At 37.1% G+C, this 18,326-nt stretch overlaps 1 protein-coding gene across 3 annotated transcripts; it reads right to left on the bottom strand.

Moving 5' to 3' along the window:
• Positions 1–862: 862 nt before the first annotated feature.
• On the bottom strand, positions 863–18,083 carry Cdk9 (Cyclin-dependent kinase 9). 3 transcript variants are annotated; one of them, XM_089251345.1, is made up of 9 exons: positions 17,836–18,072; positions 14,652–14,733; positions 11,660–11,750; positions 10,297–10,326; positions 8,072–8,249; positions 5,323–5,569; positions 3,065–3,214; positions 2,636–2,939; positions 863–1,111 (listed from the first exon to the last, which is right to left on the bottom strand). In XM_089251345.1, exons 1-8 carry the CDS (start codon positions 17,931–17,933, stop codon positions 2,658–2,660), a joined length of 1,158 nt encoding a protein of 385 aa, XP_089107471.1. In that variant the 5' UTR covers positions 17,934–18,072; the 3' UTR covers positions 863–1,111; positions 2,636–2,657. The 3 variants fall into 3 exon arrangements, with proteins under 3 accessions (XP_089107471.1, XP_089107470.1, XP_089107472.1); XM_089251344.1 differs by having other exon boundaries at positions 10,297–10,341; positions 11,657–11,750; positions 17,836–18,063; XM_089251346.1 differs by lacking the exon at positions 10,297–10,326 and having other exon boundaries at positions 17,836–18,083.
• Between the last annotated feature and the right edge of the window lie 243 nt (positions 18,084–18,326).

Below are 18,326 nucleotides of genomic sequence, written 5' to 3' on the forward strand. Positions count from 1 at the left end.
GCCAGAATTTTATTGCAGCGAAAATTCTTAGAGAATTGACATGTTCATTGATCTTGAAATTTATATCACTTTACCAGAAGAGAAAAATGATTTATATTAGATAAAAGATTACTGTAATCGCATGCATATAATGATAATGCCTACATGCAAATTTGACTAGTTTGAAAAGAAATGTCATCCACATACACTGCTGTGCAGCCATGTGAGCATCCAGGTTCAAACCCCATTGGTGGTAGACTGAAATTGGTTTTCCAATTTAAAAATGGTGGATGCGAGCTAGTCTCCATTTGAAAAAGTTGCTTTGCACAGAGAACAGACAGACCTACAACATGATTCATAACATGAAGATTCACACATTACCATCTTTACTTTAAATAAGAGAGATGGCAGCACCAACGGGAAAATGAAACAAGTACAAGCCTGTAACATGAATATGTTAGGGGTCGTACATATATGTGCCCAGAACAAACATTTAGGCATGTACTGATTCGTTTTATACATTTCATCTTCAGAATTTTTGAGGTGCGTGTATAGTCAAGTAGCTTTGTTCTTACATGTGTGGTGCAAATTTCATTCACCAATAATGAAATCCTTAAGAAATGAAGGGGTCATTGGTTACCGTAAAAATATTTACTTTGGAGAATCTACCACATGCATGAAAGAAAATTCTGTGATTTTTGCTTGACAAATTTAATTGGTGACATAATTAGTCATCGATAGGTATTTTTTGCAGTTTAACTGTTGGAAATTTATTTATTTAGAACATATTTTGCTTCATCTTGCTTAACTCATATACCATGATTTCAGAGAGTTCTTTCATCATTGAAACTTGTATTCCACATCAAAAAAAAATTTCACAAAGTTAAAAACACACAAATTATTTTTTTAATTATCAAAAATATGTTGCGCTTATATATATGTATAAGTAACTAACATGACATAATTGAATCTAGAACATACAAAAATAACACTTCTTAGTCCTGTCATTTTCAAACTTGTATACGGAAGAAAACACTTAAGTTGAACACACAGTGATGTATTTCCATTGAGTCAATCTTGATTATAACAAATGCCCCGGTGCTTCATACAGTATAGCCGAATTTTTTCTTATCTGTCGAAAGAAAAATTATTTGAGAAATTTATCAATTATCCATAAGTCTAGGTTTTTTTCTTTAAATATTGAACGTAATTTCAAAACTGCATAAAGTAAAATACAATTTAAAAATACCACATATTATAAGAACTATATTTCCAAGAATTCCAAAAAAAACCCCCAGTATAATTGATTATAACAGCTTGCAACACTCATTGTCTAGAGAGATGCTCTTCTCCAGCAGTTAAACCAAGGCGGCATCTCACTGGAACAATAACAGTACATAAAGCATAAAGACAAAACAAGTAAATGTATGTAAGAGATTTGTTCAAAAAATATGAAGTAAATATAAGTCAATGAAGCTAGGGAGGTGTGGTAGATGCACATTTGATATGTAGGCGATCCTAGTGCTCATGCTTGAATTTTTTCCTGCCGCCAGACCATGATGAGTGAGAAAGTGTGAGCAAAGTTTCTGCCATTTTCAGTTTTTGACAAAATGGCAGAAAAACTTGGACGCTACTGTATTAATTATGATGAAGCTGCCAATTACTACTAAACCAAACATGCACCTCGTCCATATTCCTCTGCGGAACTTCTAACGAATTGGTATATGTTGGAGTGTGCGCGTACATGCAGTGAACCTTCCGTGAAGGTTGTTTCTGTGTAATGTTTGTTATGTGTACTGCTGTCATCAGTTTTTCCAACTATGCATGCAGTGTAATGATTGAATAGCATACTGTTGTAGGCCTGTTGCTCTCTGCGGCGAGGCTTTTTAATGGGGAGATCAGCTCACATTTGTGCCTCAAAGTTGGGAACTACAGAAAACCAACTTCAGCTGACCACCACTGTGAAGCTGCCAATTACATCGCAGAACCTCTACTCCTTGGTGATGTTTGTGGTGTGTACTTCAGCATATCCTGTGCAATCTTCAAACATAGTTGCTTCTGCTTGATTGTTAGCAGCTTGGGCATAAACTTCCCAGAGATTCTCCTGAAGCCCAAACTGTTGGTCAAAATTGAATGAACAGATCCAATGCTGATGCCAGACTTGTTTGCAAGTTCTCAGATCATGATTAAACGATCTTGCGTCACTAGAGTCCTCACTTGGTCAATGACTATCTAATTTCTTTATATCGACGATCTACCAGAGAGAACAGGCTTCGCTCTCCACTCATGTATGGTCATCTTTCACGTGTTTGTATCACTCCTTTATCTGTGTGGTACCAACTGTTTTGTCTTTGGAGGATTGTTTCCACTTAGGAATCATCAAGCTTCACACAAAATGTAACGCAGCAGCGTTGTTCAAGTCTTTCAATCTCATTTGTCAAAAACCAAAAATGGGACAGCACTCACTCATCTGTGGTCTGCAGGCAGGAAAAAATTTTAAGCATGCACACTAGGATCACCTTGCAAACCACACCTCCATTCATTAGTTTAAGCATCAAAAATTGTGGTAGGATATTTTTTGAACAAAGCTTGTACACAATTTAAAAAGCCAAATAAATGATATTGAACTTGAAATGCTAAATTATCTGAATTTTACTTAGTCCTTTCTCATCCCCTTTTCAAAACACCCTGTCATGATACTGTCCATCATTAGCAGTTGGGTGTGCCCTTGAGTGCGGACCTTGGCCGGGGTGTCTGTTCTGTTCAGTCTTTTTCTTTGAAAATAAATATTCAAACATGGACTGCGTGTGCTGAGAAAGCATCTTAGCTAAATCACAAGGCAATGGGTCAGACCAGAAAAAATCGTGATTCAGAGCAGTGTCGCTGTCGATCCTTTTCGCAGGATCCAGAGTCAGTAATTTGTCTAGAAGGTCTAAAGCATATGGGTCCTTAACATAAGCCTGCAAAATAAAATATGATAAGTATGAAAATGAAACATTACAATTTTGAACTAGAATTTGCCGCTTTAAATTATTTCTTGCAGCTCAAAATTGAAACATGGAGTATGTGCTCTTAGATTGACAACCTTCAATCGTTCTTTGACTTTTCTCTTCTGTCCCTTTGGAAGCTCTAGCTTGCTGTAAAGTTCTAGTTTTTCTACTCCGGGAAAAGTTTCCGAGTTGATGCAGCCACAAAGTTGACTGATGAGAGTTAGCTGATGTTGTTCGGTGGTTCCCTATAACAATTTCAAAAACTATAAAATTCAGAAAACAAACTAACCATATTTTATCAACTGCACATGTACAGAAGTACTCACCCAATATAAACAATTCACCCCACAACAGGGTTTAAGCTGGATAAAAAATTCCTTTGGCAAAAAAGCAAAAATGGGTAAAAAAGCTTTAGCCAAATGCTGCAATGCTAACAAGGGCGTAGGGGGGGGGGGGGACTTGGGGGTCTAGTCTCCCCCCCCCCCCGAAATGTGAAAAAATGTCTGGAAAAAGATGGCCAAATCTATTGTTCTATCACTTTGGTTTCCCCCATCCCGGAACGAAGTTTCTGGCTACGCCCCTGAATGCTAATGCGATGATTGATGGTTGGACGTCTACTCGGTGCATACCTGCTGTATGCATTTTTTCAAAAGTTGTTGCTACTTTTTTCGTATTCTATGGTTTTCTTTTGCATTTTGCAAAAAATGCGACCGTAGCTTAAACCCTGCCCCACAAAGCACATTCCTCTGTCATATTACAAAGAATTCCCCCCTATACACATGTTGAATTATGACAACACCCTGGTGTTCGAACGGAAAAATCGAAGAGGCACTGAACATTAGATATTCCTAGAATCCCGTTCTCTTGAAAGGGCGATGTTCCATAAATGGAACATGCATTTTTGAACGCACGTAGCTTGTTCCCATGTAACAGTACAAAAAAAATTAATTGATTTACTTTGACTGATATATCAAGTGGTAAAAACACACAAAATAATTTTCAATTTACTTCAAAATTGAAATTTTGGCAAATTTTAATCGAAATGGGCAAAAATTGTCCAAAAAAAGTCAAATTTAAAAATTCTGTCAAAAATGTTTATATCAACCAGAAGTTTACAAATTTATTTCAAAACTACTTTGAACTCTCCTCTATATATGATAAAAAACCAGAAATGTTTGAATAAATTTTTATCTGATATTTTTGCAAATAAAAACTATGTTTCATTTATGGAACATTGGCTTTTAAACGGGTAACTATTGAAGTTTTTCATTGATATGCATAAAATGTTTTTAATTTGTTATTTCATTGAAACAATAAAAGGAGTCCCAAAAAATGTTTGTCTCGATGAGTTTAGAAGCAGAACCCATTCTTGAATGCAGTGAGAGAAAGAGAACTATTGGCTTAGTTATAATCATGTGACGTTTCGCAGACAATGTAAATATACAAAGCCTCTCATACTGTAGACCAGTGTTTCCCAAGCTGGGGCAATGGAGTGGTCCGGATGTGGTTGAAGAAACAGGTTTAGTATAAGATCCTATGGATGGGCGAGGCAATGAGAAAACATATTTAAATTTTTGAAACGGGCAAAATGGAAAAAAAAGTGAGAAACCATGCTGTAGACAATTTCTCATCTAGGAGGTTTTGGTACATGTGATACTGTTATTATAAGAAATATCTCATTTCTAAAGTAAAAATCTGTTATTTAAATTTTTTGTTTACAATGTGACTCATTCAAAATTTTTCCTCATCTTGCGAAACTCTTGTAAATCGAATTATTCGTAACCAGAAGTTTACTGCGAGTCCCATTAAGAATAAAAATCCCCATTGGGGGGGGAGGTCCCCTTTCTTATATTCTTTTCCACACATTTTTTTTTGTACTATTTGGATTAGCAAGGTTCTACCAATCCTATAATCTCCAACAGGGATGGAACTAGGGTATTGGGGGGGGGGGGAAGTTTTATGAGAAAGAGGGAAAAATATAATAAATCAACTTTTGCAGTAGTGGGGGGCAGCAAAACATGTGTGCCTCTCCCCACCAAAATCTTAGTAAGGGCCCTGATCTTCATCATTACTAGATAAGAAATAAATCATTGCTCATTTATTATTTTTTTCCTTTTTTAGGAAGTAATTTTGCTACGTGTGGGGGAACCGTATTATACATTTCTGATATTGCTCGATTGCAAGTTGTTTGAAGAAAACACCCACAGTGGCAAAAACAAGTATGTGTGAATCATTCTGAATACAGGAGAATGGGTACAGCAGTAATACATACTTCAGTCATTTCAGAGACATGATGAGTAGTTTTTAATAAGAAAGAGAAAAAAAAAAGACATTATTATTTCTAACTGTATACCTGCATGATAGGACTTCTGGTCCACATTTCTGCCATTATACAACCAGCACCCCACATGTCAACAGGTGGACCATAGTTTCTTTCTCCGAGGAGTAGTTCTGGTGGTCTATACCATAGAGTAACCACACGATTTGTATACCTATTAGGCTGACCAGTTTTACTAATACTGAATGCTCTGGCAAGTCCAAAATCGGCTAGTTTCAGAACACCATTCTTTGTGATTAGAATATTTGCTGCTTTCATGTCCCTGTAAGGTAAGCAAAGCATTTGTTTAGAGAAATACAGTTGCAAAAATACTGTACTGTTCAAGCTGATAAAGAATGCATATTCTAGAGCAGGGTTCCGAGGGGTAGTGGTGGTAGAAGCTATAGGTTCATATAGGATCCTATGGGTTGGCTTGAGTTAGGGAGCAATGAGATTTTTTTTTTTTTTAAAGTGGGGGTGGAGGAACAAAAAATTTGTTAAACTATGTTCTAGAAAAAGAGATTTTGTTTTCTGCCACATCAAGGAAAGAGACTTTCTCGATATTAGTACCGAGATGAACTTCAGAAAGAAAAATCAATTTTCTCCATCAAGAATCAAACCCAGGTCCTCTCGCAATCCAGACAAGCATGTCATCCAATACACCTAAGAGACATAACTCTTTTATCCTTATAGCATGCTTTGATGAAATTCATTGCATGGTGCGATCAGTAGATAATCAGTTTATTGCTGTGTCCTGTGACGTGTTTCAGACTTGCATGATGAATTCAAGGTTTGAGTTGATGAGCAGTGCATACTGTATACCGATTTCCGTGAAAATAAGAATACACACACACTAGCTTTTTTTCTTCATTAACCCTCTGGAGATACTGGAGTTTGCTCTTTCTTTTGTTGTCCAGTAGCGATGGAAAATAAAGAGAATTGAGAAAGTCATCTCTCTCCATCACCCTTTTTTTTGCTAACAGGAAAAAGAGTGTTTTTCCTCTGTGTGTGTGTGTTAGAAGTGTAAAAAGAGGGTTTTTTTTCTGTTGAAGAGAGGGCCGCGATGTCTGTGAGTTCCCCCCCATTCAAAACATGGAATCAAATTGCCATCACAGTATGTATTTTTTTAAATATCTAGTTGTAAAAAATAATGTCTGTTATGATTTATAGGCCCTTTTTGAACAGGGATCCTGCTCTCGGGCGCTATCCACCTCACAAGGAGCAATTAGAAAAAAAAGCAACAGTACTCTCTCACACTGGGAAACCATGCATTTTGTCCCCCCCCCCTAGATCCCTGGTCTGTTTCCCCACCTTACTAAAATTTTCAAATAGTGCAGCGCATGAATGTGAACCCAAAAAGTTATAACAAACCACACATTCACACACAACTGAACACCTTTCATTGTTTCAAAAACCTGAGTTTCAAATACCCAGGCCCAGAATCATGCAGGGCTGCAACTAGGAGGAACAAAAATTTACTCTGTTGCCCGGGACCAAGTTCCATTTTGTTGCCCCACTCCAGTAATATTTAAAGTTTTTCCTAGGAGTAGGTTTTCTGTGCTGCATGCAACCAATGTGATTCCCCCAGCATGACGCACCATCCACTCACCAATAAGAAAAGCAATATGACTGTTTTCCTACAGAGCGCAATACAGCTCATGACAGCATTTTACATCGGCGTGATTGGTAGACTGTTTCTAGAGGAGTCAAATGCTTTGTGCGCCATAAGTTTCACCGATCTTCTCTTCATTTTTGTTGTGTTTTCTTTCTCTTCCCTTCAAACCAGAGCATGCAGAAGTAGTAGCTGATACCAGGGCCATATACTATATAGCCATCCTGAGTTAATGCACCATGCTAGGAAAACACGAATACCTAGCATGATTACATAACAAGTTTCTGCGGACACGAAATGATCCAGTTTGGTTTATGAGGCCCAAAAGCCTACTCCTAGGAAAACATGGCTTTTCGGAAAAAGTGTGAATTCTTTGCTCTTCGAGGTCAAGGACAAGGAGTGCCAGACTCCTGTGCTCTTAGTTGCAGCTCTGTGAGTAAGGTGCAGCCACACTGAGCAGCAAAAAGGAATTTCCCTATTTTTAACCTTTCAAAAACTAATGAGGACTTTTTGTTGAAAACCAGATTCCAACAATTATAAATACCTCCCAATTCTGTTTACGAACTAAGGAAGATGGGGGAAAATATATTGCTTTATTTCAGGGACGGGCTCAAGCCTTTTGTGAAAACAGCTTTGCTGCTCTCTAAAACATGGTTTCAACACCCCCCCTCCCAATGCATTTCGTTTGGAAATTCGAATAATTGTCATGAAATTAATTGAACTGGACTATAGCTGTTAGGTAGGCTTATGTTGTGATTCAAGGCAAAACATTTCCACATTTTTCATTTTGACCCCTCCCCCAAGAGTCCGATAATATAGGAACATAAATCAGTCCCATATTTTAGGGTAGTGACTAGCAGGGCCGTAACTAGGCAGGTGCACCCACACATGGGCCTACTTGGAGGGGGGGGGGCTAGAATGGGTCCAAAAATGGGCCAGAAGGGACCTAAATTCAAATTCTTGCACAGGAATGGCTAGCTACGGCCCTGGTGACTAGCAATAAACAATAAATTGCCTCCCCTGACACATCACCTTGGATCAGCGCCCAAAGAGTTATGGGGGGTACCGACTGCTGCTTTTGCACAGAGCGCCACTTGGTCTAAGACTGGTCGGCCCTGTTAACGTTTTTGCAAAATAGGGGAAAAAAACTGAAAGAAATTTATATATACTTGCCTATGTAATATTTTGTTGCTATGAATGAAGTACAAGCCATTGAGGAGTTGCTTCATCACCATCTTTATCTCCCCGAGAGAGAACTTGACGTTGACATTACTGAGTAATCCTGCGAGATCGTGCTCACAGAAATCAAACACTAAGTAGAATGTTGATTTCATTCTGTTGTAAGCAGATGCTAAAGAGGGAAAAAAATGAATAAAACAAAACCTCGGTTATAATCATTCATTGAGCTTCTCACTGATACTTGTTTTTCCTCATCGTAACTGACTAAACACAAATGCATTCAAATTATAGTGGAGCATCTATATAACACTTTGTTTCATAAAAAAAATACTGTAATAAAGGAATTAATTTGGAACATATATTAGTAAATAAACAAATTTTAGCGGGGTATTCTAATAAAAACATTATTATACAGAAAAGTTAGTTAATAAGAAGTTTGTTATATACAGACTCTACTGTATATCGAAAACATCATAATTTTATGTGTATAACCCACAGTCTTTCTAAGACAAAAGTTTTTTGGTTTTTTTTTTCACACTCTATGTACAATATTTTTTTATCCCAAAATAAGAAGAAAATTTTTCCTGTATGTATGAGCCAGCGAGAGCGCTGTGGGTGCTAATTTTGTAACATTGGGCCAAGCACACAGCCCCCTTCCCCCCAGAATTACCAGTTGTCCTTGGCCTTCCGAATGAAATTTCAGGCTATATATACATCAAACTTCTTTATTTTAGCACATATTTTCTTTCCTGTGGGCAAGACACTAAAAATTACAGTAAATTAAAATTGGGGAAATGTAAAAAAAATTTCAAATGGCGCCTAAATTTCTTACTTATATACTTCATTCTTTGCTTTGTCAATTTTGCTCTTTTTTGGTTATATATAAGATGAGCACAAAATGAGTTAGCCTGTTCACATCATTCTACAGCTACAGTCAGATTGATGACAAAATTTGTATAACTGATGGTCTTCAGCACGGGCAGTCTCAAGACAAGACTCTCAGCTGTGCGAGACATCTTTTTGGCACCCTTCCGACTTATAAGCCGCACTAGTAAAATGACCCTGAATACTTGTAAATTTCTAAAAGCCATGCATATGCATCAAAAATTAGTTTTCTCCACAAATTAATCCATACAAACATTCATACTCTGAATTTTAGACACAAAATTTTTTTTGTAATTATTAATTTTTTCCTTTACCCCTGATTTGGCTGCCCTTCTATACTGGCAACTTGTGCGGTCACACAACAATGAAATAAAGAATAAAGGGATTTCTTTTCATATGATAAAGTAAAATTACAGGGAAGAGAACCATCAGAATGGTGATCTAAAGCTGTATCAAAATGGCTTAAGAATTTTTTATTTTTTACATTTAGATATCATGACATTAGATAACATTACATTATTTAATTTTCTTGTGGGAAATTGGATATTTTTTTACAATCATGATCAAAATTCAGACGATTTAAGAACTTTTAATAAATTTGGAAAATGATTGAAGAAAATTAAAAAAAAAACATCCAGAGAAAATCCAGGAGACTTGGTAGCTATGCCATGTGGTTTGCGGTTGTAGATTTTCCATCGTGGAATAATTCTTGTTCATTCATTTCACATTCGACATTTCAAAAATTGAAAGACTGTCACTATGCATTAATAGAATACCCCAGATAGCTACACTCAGTTAGTGGTTGAGCACAGTATTGTAGTCTCTAAATGACACAAATTTATAGCATGGGACATAAGGAGTGGTATCGCATGTGAAGCAAAAAATAAAGTGCTTTCTTTTATTGTGCATGCAGCAGGGTTTAAGCTACAGTCGCATTTTTCGCAAAGTGCGAAAGAAGTAGTAGCAACTTTCGCAAAAATGCGTACAGGAGGTACGAAACGAGTGTGACATCCAACCATCAATCATTACATTAGCATTGTAGCATTTTGCTAAAGCTTTTCCCCCATTTCCGCTTTTTTGCGAAAGGAATTTTTTATCCAGCTTAAACCCTGGCATGCAGCTGTGAAGGCTATCAATGGAATGATGAATGGATTATTTGAATGCTTCGAACAGGCCAACATATTTCATGCACACCCTGTATCTTATGTGGAAAAAAACAAACGATTTTCATGTCAAATACGATCTTCTCCAAAAAGAAAATGCTAAGACATTTCCAACAGTTTTGAATATCTTTAAGGGATTTTTTCAAAGAACACAGAAGAATTTCTTATTACCTGATCCCAGCGGCGGCTGGTGGCCATTGTCTAGGGTTGCAGAACCACCAGTTTTCGAATAAAGAAAAATATAAAATTAATGACTGAAAAAGCTGTTTTACTTTTCGCAAAAATTGGTAGATTTTGCTAGAAAAATTCATCAAATCCATCTAACCGACTGGCAGCCCTACACATAGGAATATGGCTTCACTGGTCTTTTTCCAAACAAGTCTACGTACGAGAAAAGATTTGCACTTCAAAAAAAAAAAAAAAAGTTTCACCACAACAAAGTGAAGTCTGATATCTATTGATTCATACGAGAACAAAATTTGAACGAAGGGAGGAAAAAAAAATGGCCAGAATTGTTTTGAAGAGTCATTCACTCGAGAGATCAGGCAATTTTTTACTTTAGTTACAATGAATTGAACCTTCTTGAAGTCTATTTTTATCAGACCTATGGACCGCCAGTCGGTTAAACTTAAAATAAATGCATGTGAGGTTCAGAAACTGGTTAAATATGATCTTCTCCAGAACTATGTTTGCATATATCCTGGGAATTATCACGAGCCATAAACATTTCTGTGAGTGCAAAAAAGTTTTTAAGGCTGATTCTTCCAAAGTTCAATGGCAGCAATGGTTGCACTGACTTTGAAACACGTTCTTTACCCATCCTGGATATACAAGTGGCATTTAATGACTCAAAATATTGATTATTTACATTCAATAAATTGATGCCTACTCATTAAATCAGGAAATTTGATTGATTGATGTAGGACCAATCCCAATTACGTCAGATACTCAAGGGTAAGCTGTAGCTGATTACTGTGTTTTGGTAACTTTTTAGTTATCGCAATGTTTAGTTATCGCAACACACTTTATTTATGCATTTCTGAAATTAAAATGGACTTTTTAGATAATTTTTATTTCAGAAACTCAAGTTTTTTCTGGGAATTTTTCCTCCACAACAACCTTATTCTCAACATGGGATGGAAAGTGTCCCCGGTTTTATTTATAATTTTGGACGATGGTAATTAATCAAAACAAAATGAGAAATTTATTCACTTTGAAATCCATCATATTTGCTACTATAGATTTGATAAAAATTATTCAATATTTTATTAATATAGGCAATATATATTATTATACTTGTATATTATACTGCGTATAAAATACAAGTATTTATATGCAGATACGTTTCAATGGAAATTACGACATATTACACTTTTTTTCCTGACATAAATACAGAAACGTCTCGACTAGAGAAGTCATATTTTTCTAAAATAATAAGTAATTATTATTGGTTTTTTTCTTAGCGGAATGATGATCAAGATGATTATGGATGCTGATAATTAATACTATTAACCAAACTTGTGAAACTACTCACCTTTAGTTCTACATATTTCAATTAGATTGACTACATTTTCATGCTTAAGAAGTTGAAGGATCTTGATTTCTCTCAAAGCTGTGATCGGAAACTGGAAGAGATAGGGGGGAGGGGGAGAAAAATTAACATACAAGATTATCTTAAAACACATTCATGCATACAACAAATAAATTTCATTCCACATATTCACACTTTCAACAATTCTTTTAAATACATATAAAAGTCTGATATATATATCAAGTATTACTATAAACATAATCTTGCTTTCAGGAATATTTGCTTCGCACCATCAATGTGAGTGCATGTTACAGATAAAAGAATTATGAATTTATAGCAAGTTACAAAATAGAAAATAATGTATCAGATGTCACCAGTTTGTGGAGCGAGAAATTCGAAATGGAATATTCTAGAAAAGTTGTGGAAAAGAAATTCAGCAGTTTTTGGTGCTGGCAATAAAAAAGGAATCCTGAGGTAAAGAAAAGTGGATCTGGAGAAATGAGACGTAACGGAAGTACATTCTAGATTTATGATAGACGAGGGAACATTCCAGAGGTTGATGGAAATTTTTCAGAAAATGCACACAGAACGTACATACTACACAAAGAAGTGCTTTCGTATAAAACTACTGAACCACACATGCACTTCATCCATATTCCTCTGTAGAACTTCTTCGTATAGGACTGTGCAATTTCTGCTGTTTTTGAATTTCTCAGATTCTTAAAACTTATGCGATCAGATTGATTGGTGTCAGAAGAACTTTTTGTTTTGAAAGTCTAGGGCCTAACATATCACGGGAAAAAAATTTAGGTGCCAGTCAAATTTCTTTTGCAACTAAACATCCCCCCCAACTTTTCTAGGCCTTGGTGACAATTTTTTGTGTTAATCCCCCTTTTGTGTGAATTTATATATACAGACGTGTGTGCCAATTCTCAATAATTGGCAACTTTGCTAATTTTTGGCACTGTATTTAGCAACAATCAACAATTTTCCCGTTTTTTGAAATCCGGATTTCCTATATTTTTGTTGAGGAAACCCGGTCAGCCTTGGGTTACAAAGACTGATGGGTTATCTTCAGGGATTTTTCATTTTCGTAAAGCATAATTTGAGGAGACTTTCCTATAAAGATACAAAAAAATCTTAACAATTTGATTTCCGACCAGAAGATTTTAATAAGGCTAAAAAATTGGCAGACTCCTGGGTAAATCGGAAACATTAGTACCTACAAACAGACATGAATTTTGTGTTGTCCTCAGACCCAAAGTCACACACAGAAAAAGTTTTAGGCAACCAATACCAATTCTTTTGTCATGACAATCTGGCAGCTGAGATTTGTCAAGTCTACCGTAACATCAACAAAAAGTTATCCTCTTTCTCTTTCCAACTGTTACACTACTTCAGGGCTTCTTAACATACAGATCCTGACGAGTTGCAGGGGCTTCCCAGATGGATCGTTTGAATGCACTAACAGCCGGGGAGCTCTTGAGCTATAGATTCCAACCCAACTTTAATTCGCCAGGGGGCTTCCAAGCCCACTTACTGCTAAGGAATCTTTAGCTACGGCATCACAACCTAAATTTATTTGTGATACACACAGCTAAGGATTCTGGAGTTACAGGTCCAAATTCAAACTTGATTCGCAGGGGCTTCCTAAATGAGTCATATGAATCCACTTCAGTCTGTTACAAATGCACGTACTGAATCACAATTTTTGCTAATTTCGAAAAAGAAACAGTCCCAAAACTAATCTTTTTGTTCATCCTGGGTCACAGCTGAAAGAGGTGAAGAGTTCCCTTCACATACAATTGATATTAATATTGTAACCACATAAGCCTGATTTTCAGAAATGACTAGAGATCCAGAGATAGCTAGAGATCCCTAGATCCATGGGACAAGAAAAAAAAAGAGAAATTTCAGAGGAAAAACTTTTACTACAAGACGATAGACATGTAGTTTTTTTTGTCAAATGTTGGGGGGCAAATGATATTGCATCGCAACTGTGATATGACGGGTTGCCATAGCTAATGTTGACATAATTATCACAAAAAAATATGCCAATTTGGCGATGATCCCAATAATGTCCTTTATTTTCTTACTTTTGCCAGGGATCTCCAGTTACTTCACAAATTGGCTGGCCAAAACCCAAAATTCTGACACTGGCCGGGTTAATTTACAATTAAATCAGCTGATTTGCAAACTATCCGATTGTGGGCTTTGGCTGTAACACATAAAACCCACAGCGGAATGTTTTACATTGTTCTGCAAGAGCCCTCAGCTGACTGGAAATATGTTCTACAGTAAAAATTCCCATAATAGTATTTTCTACACTTTTTTTTAAGATTCTTCTGCAGCAGCACTGATTTCAGCATATATCCTGCTTTGGGGACATATACATTCCAAGGAGCAAATTCTTTTAAGGCAAATGAGTAGAAAGGCAAAACTCTCCCACGACCTGTCAATTCATACATTCCCAAATTGCAGTAAAACCTCTTTTTGCCAGACACCAACAAGATAAAAAAAAATCGTCCGCAAAAGAGGGGGGGGGGGGGTGACCATTAAATGCTTTCCAGCATTAATAATTATATAGATAGTAGGTGCAACAGAATTTTTGTTGACAGATTTAGTACAGTAAAACCTCTTTTGAAAGACACTGGTGGGACAAAAAAAATTTGTCCATAAAAGAGGGGTAACTGTTAATCAGGGGTTTGAAATGAATACTTTTTATTATACAAGGGAAAAATATTATTTGGCTGTAAAAGAGGAAGTGACCACTTCTGAGGGTGGGGATGTCCATTAAGAAGGGGGTTTACTGTACATATGGGGAGCTGAGAGCTGCCGATGCTCGAACTTTCACCTTGACCATGTGTCAAGACAGAATCGATTCTCATTAGAAAATCAAACAAAATCACCTTTTTTTTTTCTTAATTTCAGGAAATCAAACGATTATTAAGAATATTTTTTGACTGTATAATAAAGGGAGAAAAACTACACTCACCCCTTCTTTCTCATTTTCCATGAGAACTTTCTTCAATGCAACAAATTTTTTCGTTGTACGATGTCTTGCTTTGAACACCTCTCTGTATAATACAAAAAGACATTCATTAAAAAATATATATGCACCACTAAATATAGTACATAAAAGCATGGATGGAGATACGGGGGACATGGGAGGGCATTGCCCCACCCCAAGCATCAAAGGTGGAGTTGACTGATCTAATGTATATATGAATTGACATCATCAGCAATGATTGTCACCCAAAGACTTCCGAGTCTATCTCTGCCTATGCATGAAAGATTTTGCAAAAAAATATTAGGGTGTTGAATCATATTCACTCTTAACGTCAAAAATTTAACTTCTCTGGAAGAGAGAGATTTCCTTCCCCCGAAAGGTAGGTCCTGAACACACCCCCGCCTAGCAACAGTGGCATCCAGGCTAGGAGTGCTACCATATTTTATAACGCCACCAGAATTAATTCAGAAATCAAAATTTCCTGCAATATAGGTTGATATGAGCACCCACAAGTCTAAAACACTTGAGACGCTCCTGCCTGACAATATGTTATGTTATGGATAATGAAGCACAGCTCGAAGTTATTAATCAGCGCATCTAAGCTTCAGCACCCATTGAAACTTGTGTGCTTCCCAAGAACACCTTAAATTGACAATTCCACTAACACAGGCCTCACATCAGGGGCCTGCTGCAGGATGATAAGGTGGGGAAGCATGAAAAAAACCAATGTGAAGAATTTGACCGGGTAAAAAATAGTATGGTGGGGAGAAGTGTAACTGAATTTAGAATCTAGTAGGACAACCTTCCCCCCCCCCAAACAGTGAGGGCAGTGTCACCCTTAATGCACGGGCCTCATAAAAATTAAATCTAGTCAAAATTTTGATTGTAAGCAAACTTTTTCTGAGGGGGGCTCAGAAAAATCCCTTTTTACTACGCCTACAATGCTCTTAATGCAATGAAGAGATGATCAGGGCTGCCTCAAAACTACCAGGGGCAGGGGTTAGACCCTACCTAGCCTGAAGGTTATAAGAAAAACTATAAACTACTGCTTTGTGTAGGCTAGATTACCGCCGCTGTGGAAGTGATGTCACTTCAGTAAGTCAAATCTGAGAGCACATGTACGTTAGCGACAAGCAAATGTTTTAGAACTAATGAATCAAATTAGGATTCTGGCCAGAATTCAGTATTGGTCTAGCTGGTAGAGCATGGAACTTGTAGCACGAAGGTTGATGCTTCAGATCCTGTCCACACCTCTAGTTTTTTTTTCCTCTTTCACTTACATTTTAAAAATTGCTTTAGATACCCAGTTATTTTTCCTTGTTTCCCACCTGTATTCAAGGTTGATATTAAGCATCCAGTCATCATCGAAGGGTCACCTCGCCTTGCCCCCGTAAGGGTGGGGCTGACAGAGCTCCAGCGAAGGAGCCTAGAATGATTCACATCATTTTCTATTTTTCACCCCTTACAAATTCAACATAGGGACCGCCTAAGGTCCCAGCTGCTGCAGGTTGTGGCAACTGATTCATTTAAAATTAACATATTCAGAGTGAAGGGTCATTTAGTGCGTGGGGGGTAGCTGATCAGCGAGTAAAACATGCACACTGGCTCCCCGAATGAGCCGTCATCATGACAAAATAAAAGCAGAGTCACGTCGTGCAAATTATAATATAGATTCAATATTTCATTCATTCTGAAGGTACTGCACAAGCCCACGTACATAAACAAAGCCAGAAAGGACTCAATCAAATCTGACGTAAATCGGATAAACATCCAGTATCATGTGTCTCTAAAAGATCTAGCAAGGAACATGACATCACTACTAGTCTTCTGCCATACACCGAATAAGCATCCGGCACTGAACACTGTATCCTGTCTTAGAAAAAACATATTCTGATACTTGTTAAAGGTTAAAACTGATCTTAATTTGAAATGCAATATGAAAGAAAACAGTTAAAACTATTACTACACCAGTTTAACAGTTTCAACCACCCAAAATTACAACTCTGGCTCAAACCCAATATTTATATATGTATCATGGAGATGGTACAAAATATATATATATTAAGTGGGAGGATATCGGGCCAGAGATGCAAGTTTATGACTATAGAAAGGGCCTGTGCTCCTCCTAAGTTCAGGCCCTGGGTACGCATGAATTTTTGCCCCCCTGTTCATAGTGTTCTTTGAGACCGAGACCTATGCAGGGGAATTGGGGCATATCATGTGGGCCATGCTTAAAATACAAAATGCAGATAATTTTGGGGGGGCCCCCATTTTTACCCATGCAAGGAACAGATTCTGGCTTTGATGTACTATAGCTTCACACAGATTGACTACATATACAAGGATTATTAGCAATATATTGCTTTAACAACAAAGATACAGAGCTTCTTTCACTGATATTATTATTGAATTAATGAGTTTATATTGCACAAGAGAAGATTTTAGCATGAAAAATTACATAACAACGATGACGCCCCCCCCCTAAAATTGTAAGAGCTATAGTTATTGATTGATTGAGCATCATACATGCTCAACTCATGGCCTACGTGCCAAATGTGGCCCTCAGGGACATCTGATATGGTCGTGACCTCAAAACCTAATTTTGTAAAAATGAACTTAGGGGTAACTTTTTCCCGATCACTTGAGTGACACGTGAAATATTCTCCGATGACTCAAGATGCCTGTGACACATTTTCCAGACCACCCAGTCGGCTCGCACCAATCTGCCAGATAGCTTGAGTGACCCACCGTACAGTTTCGCATGACTTAAGTGGCATTACATTTCCAGATCCATTGAGTAACCTGTGGGATATTTACAGATCAGTTTTAGATCCATTGAGTAACCAGCGGCATATTTAGATGACTTGAGTGATCCGTCAGTTTTAGACAACTTAAGTGACCTGCAGCACATTTTTAAATCACTTAATTAAGTAGGCCCACGACACGTGTTCAAATCAATGATGTAGCCCCCATTCTCCTAAAGGCTGAGAGCGTCCTTGCCCTACACGTATAAGGCTTAGTATACAGGAGGGGAGGGGGAAGAGTTATATTTTATAAATTGCTGAAAAAAGTTGTCTAACTTCTTAGAACTTGGACTTCACTTTCGATTGCCTTTAATAATACATAGAAGGAGCTGTAAGAGAATGAATAGGCATGCATCACAACTAACCCGAAGGTGCCTTGACCAATCTTCGCCACTTTCTCGTACTTTGAAACATCATCGCAGTAAGGATACTCGATTTCATCGCACTTCAGATCTGTAAACATCGTCGAAAGTGTTCAATCAAGCAGCGATGCAGTTCATTTACAATACATTCTAAGCATGAAATAATTATCTCCTGCTTAAGAAGAAAACCACAATGTAAATTTTTTTGTTTACACACAGTCTTGTTTCAGTTCAAAGGGCAAGGAGAGAGTGATTCCTATTTCCTAGTATTAATTTCGGCAGAAGACGCAATCAGAGGAATGGTATGTTAGTGACATCTGTTAATAAATATTTGAGTTATTTTTATGATGTTTTACTATCTGACCATATTTTTTTTTGGAGGAGGGGGAATACTAGGATTTTGATTCATAGATCGATCGATTGACCATTTTTCTTCTAAAAAAAACTCCAAAATGATAAAAACTACGCAAAGTAGCCAAATATTGTCGTCAATG

This window comes from Pholcus phalangioides, unplaced genomic scaffold (assembly GCF_987345545.1).
Source record: "Pholcus phalangioides strain wild (caught in Gottingen) unplaced genomic scaffold, Ppha-v1.0 ptg000024l_1, whole genome shotgun sequence".
Classification (NCBI taxonomy): Eukaryota; Metazoa; Arthropoda; class Arachnida; order Araneae; family Pholcidae; genus Pholcus; species Pholcus phalangioides.

Excerpts from the sequence above, each read along its gene's own strand:
- Cdk9 (XM_089251344.1), bottom strand. The coding sequence starts at position 17,933 with ATGTTTACAGATCTGAAGTGCGATGAAATCGAGTATCCTTACTGCGAT. Across the intron at positions 3,215-5,322 it reads CCAGAAGTCCTATCATGCAG|GGAACCACCGAACAACATCA; the intron begins GTATACAGTTAG and ends AAATTGTTATAG. Across the intron at positions 2,940-3,064 it reads AAGTCAAAGAACGATTGAAG|GCTTATGTTAAGGACCCATA; the intron begins GTTGTCAATCTA and ends TTTATTTTGCAG.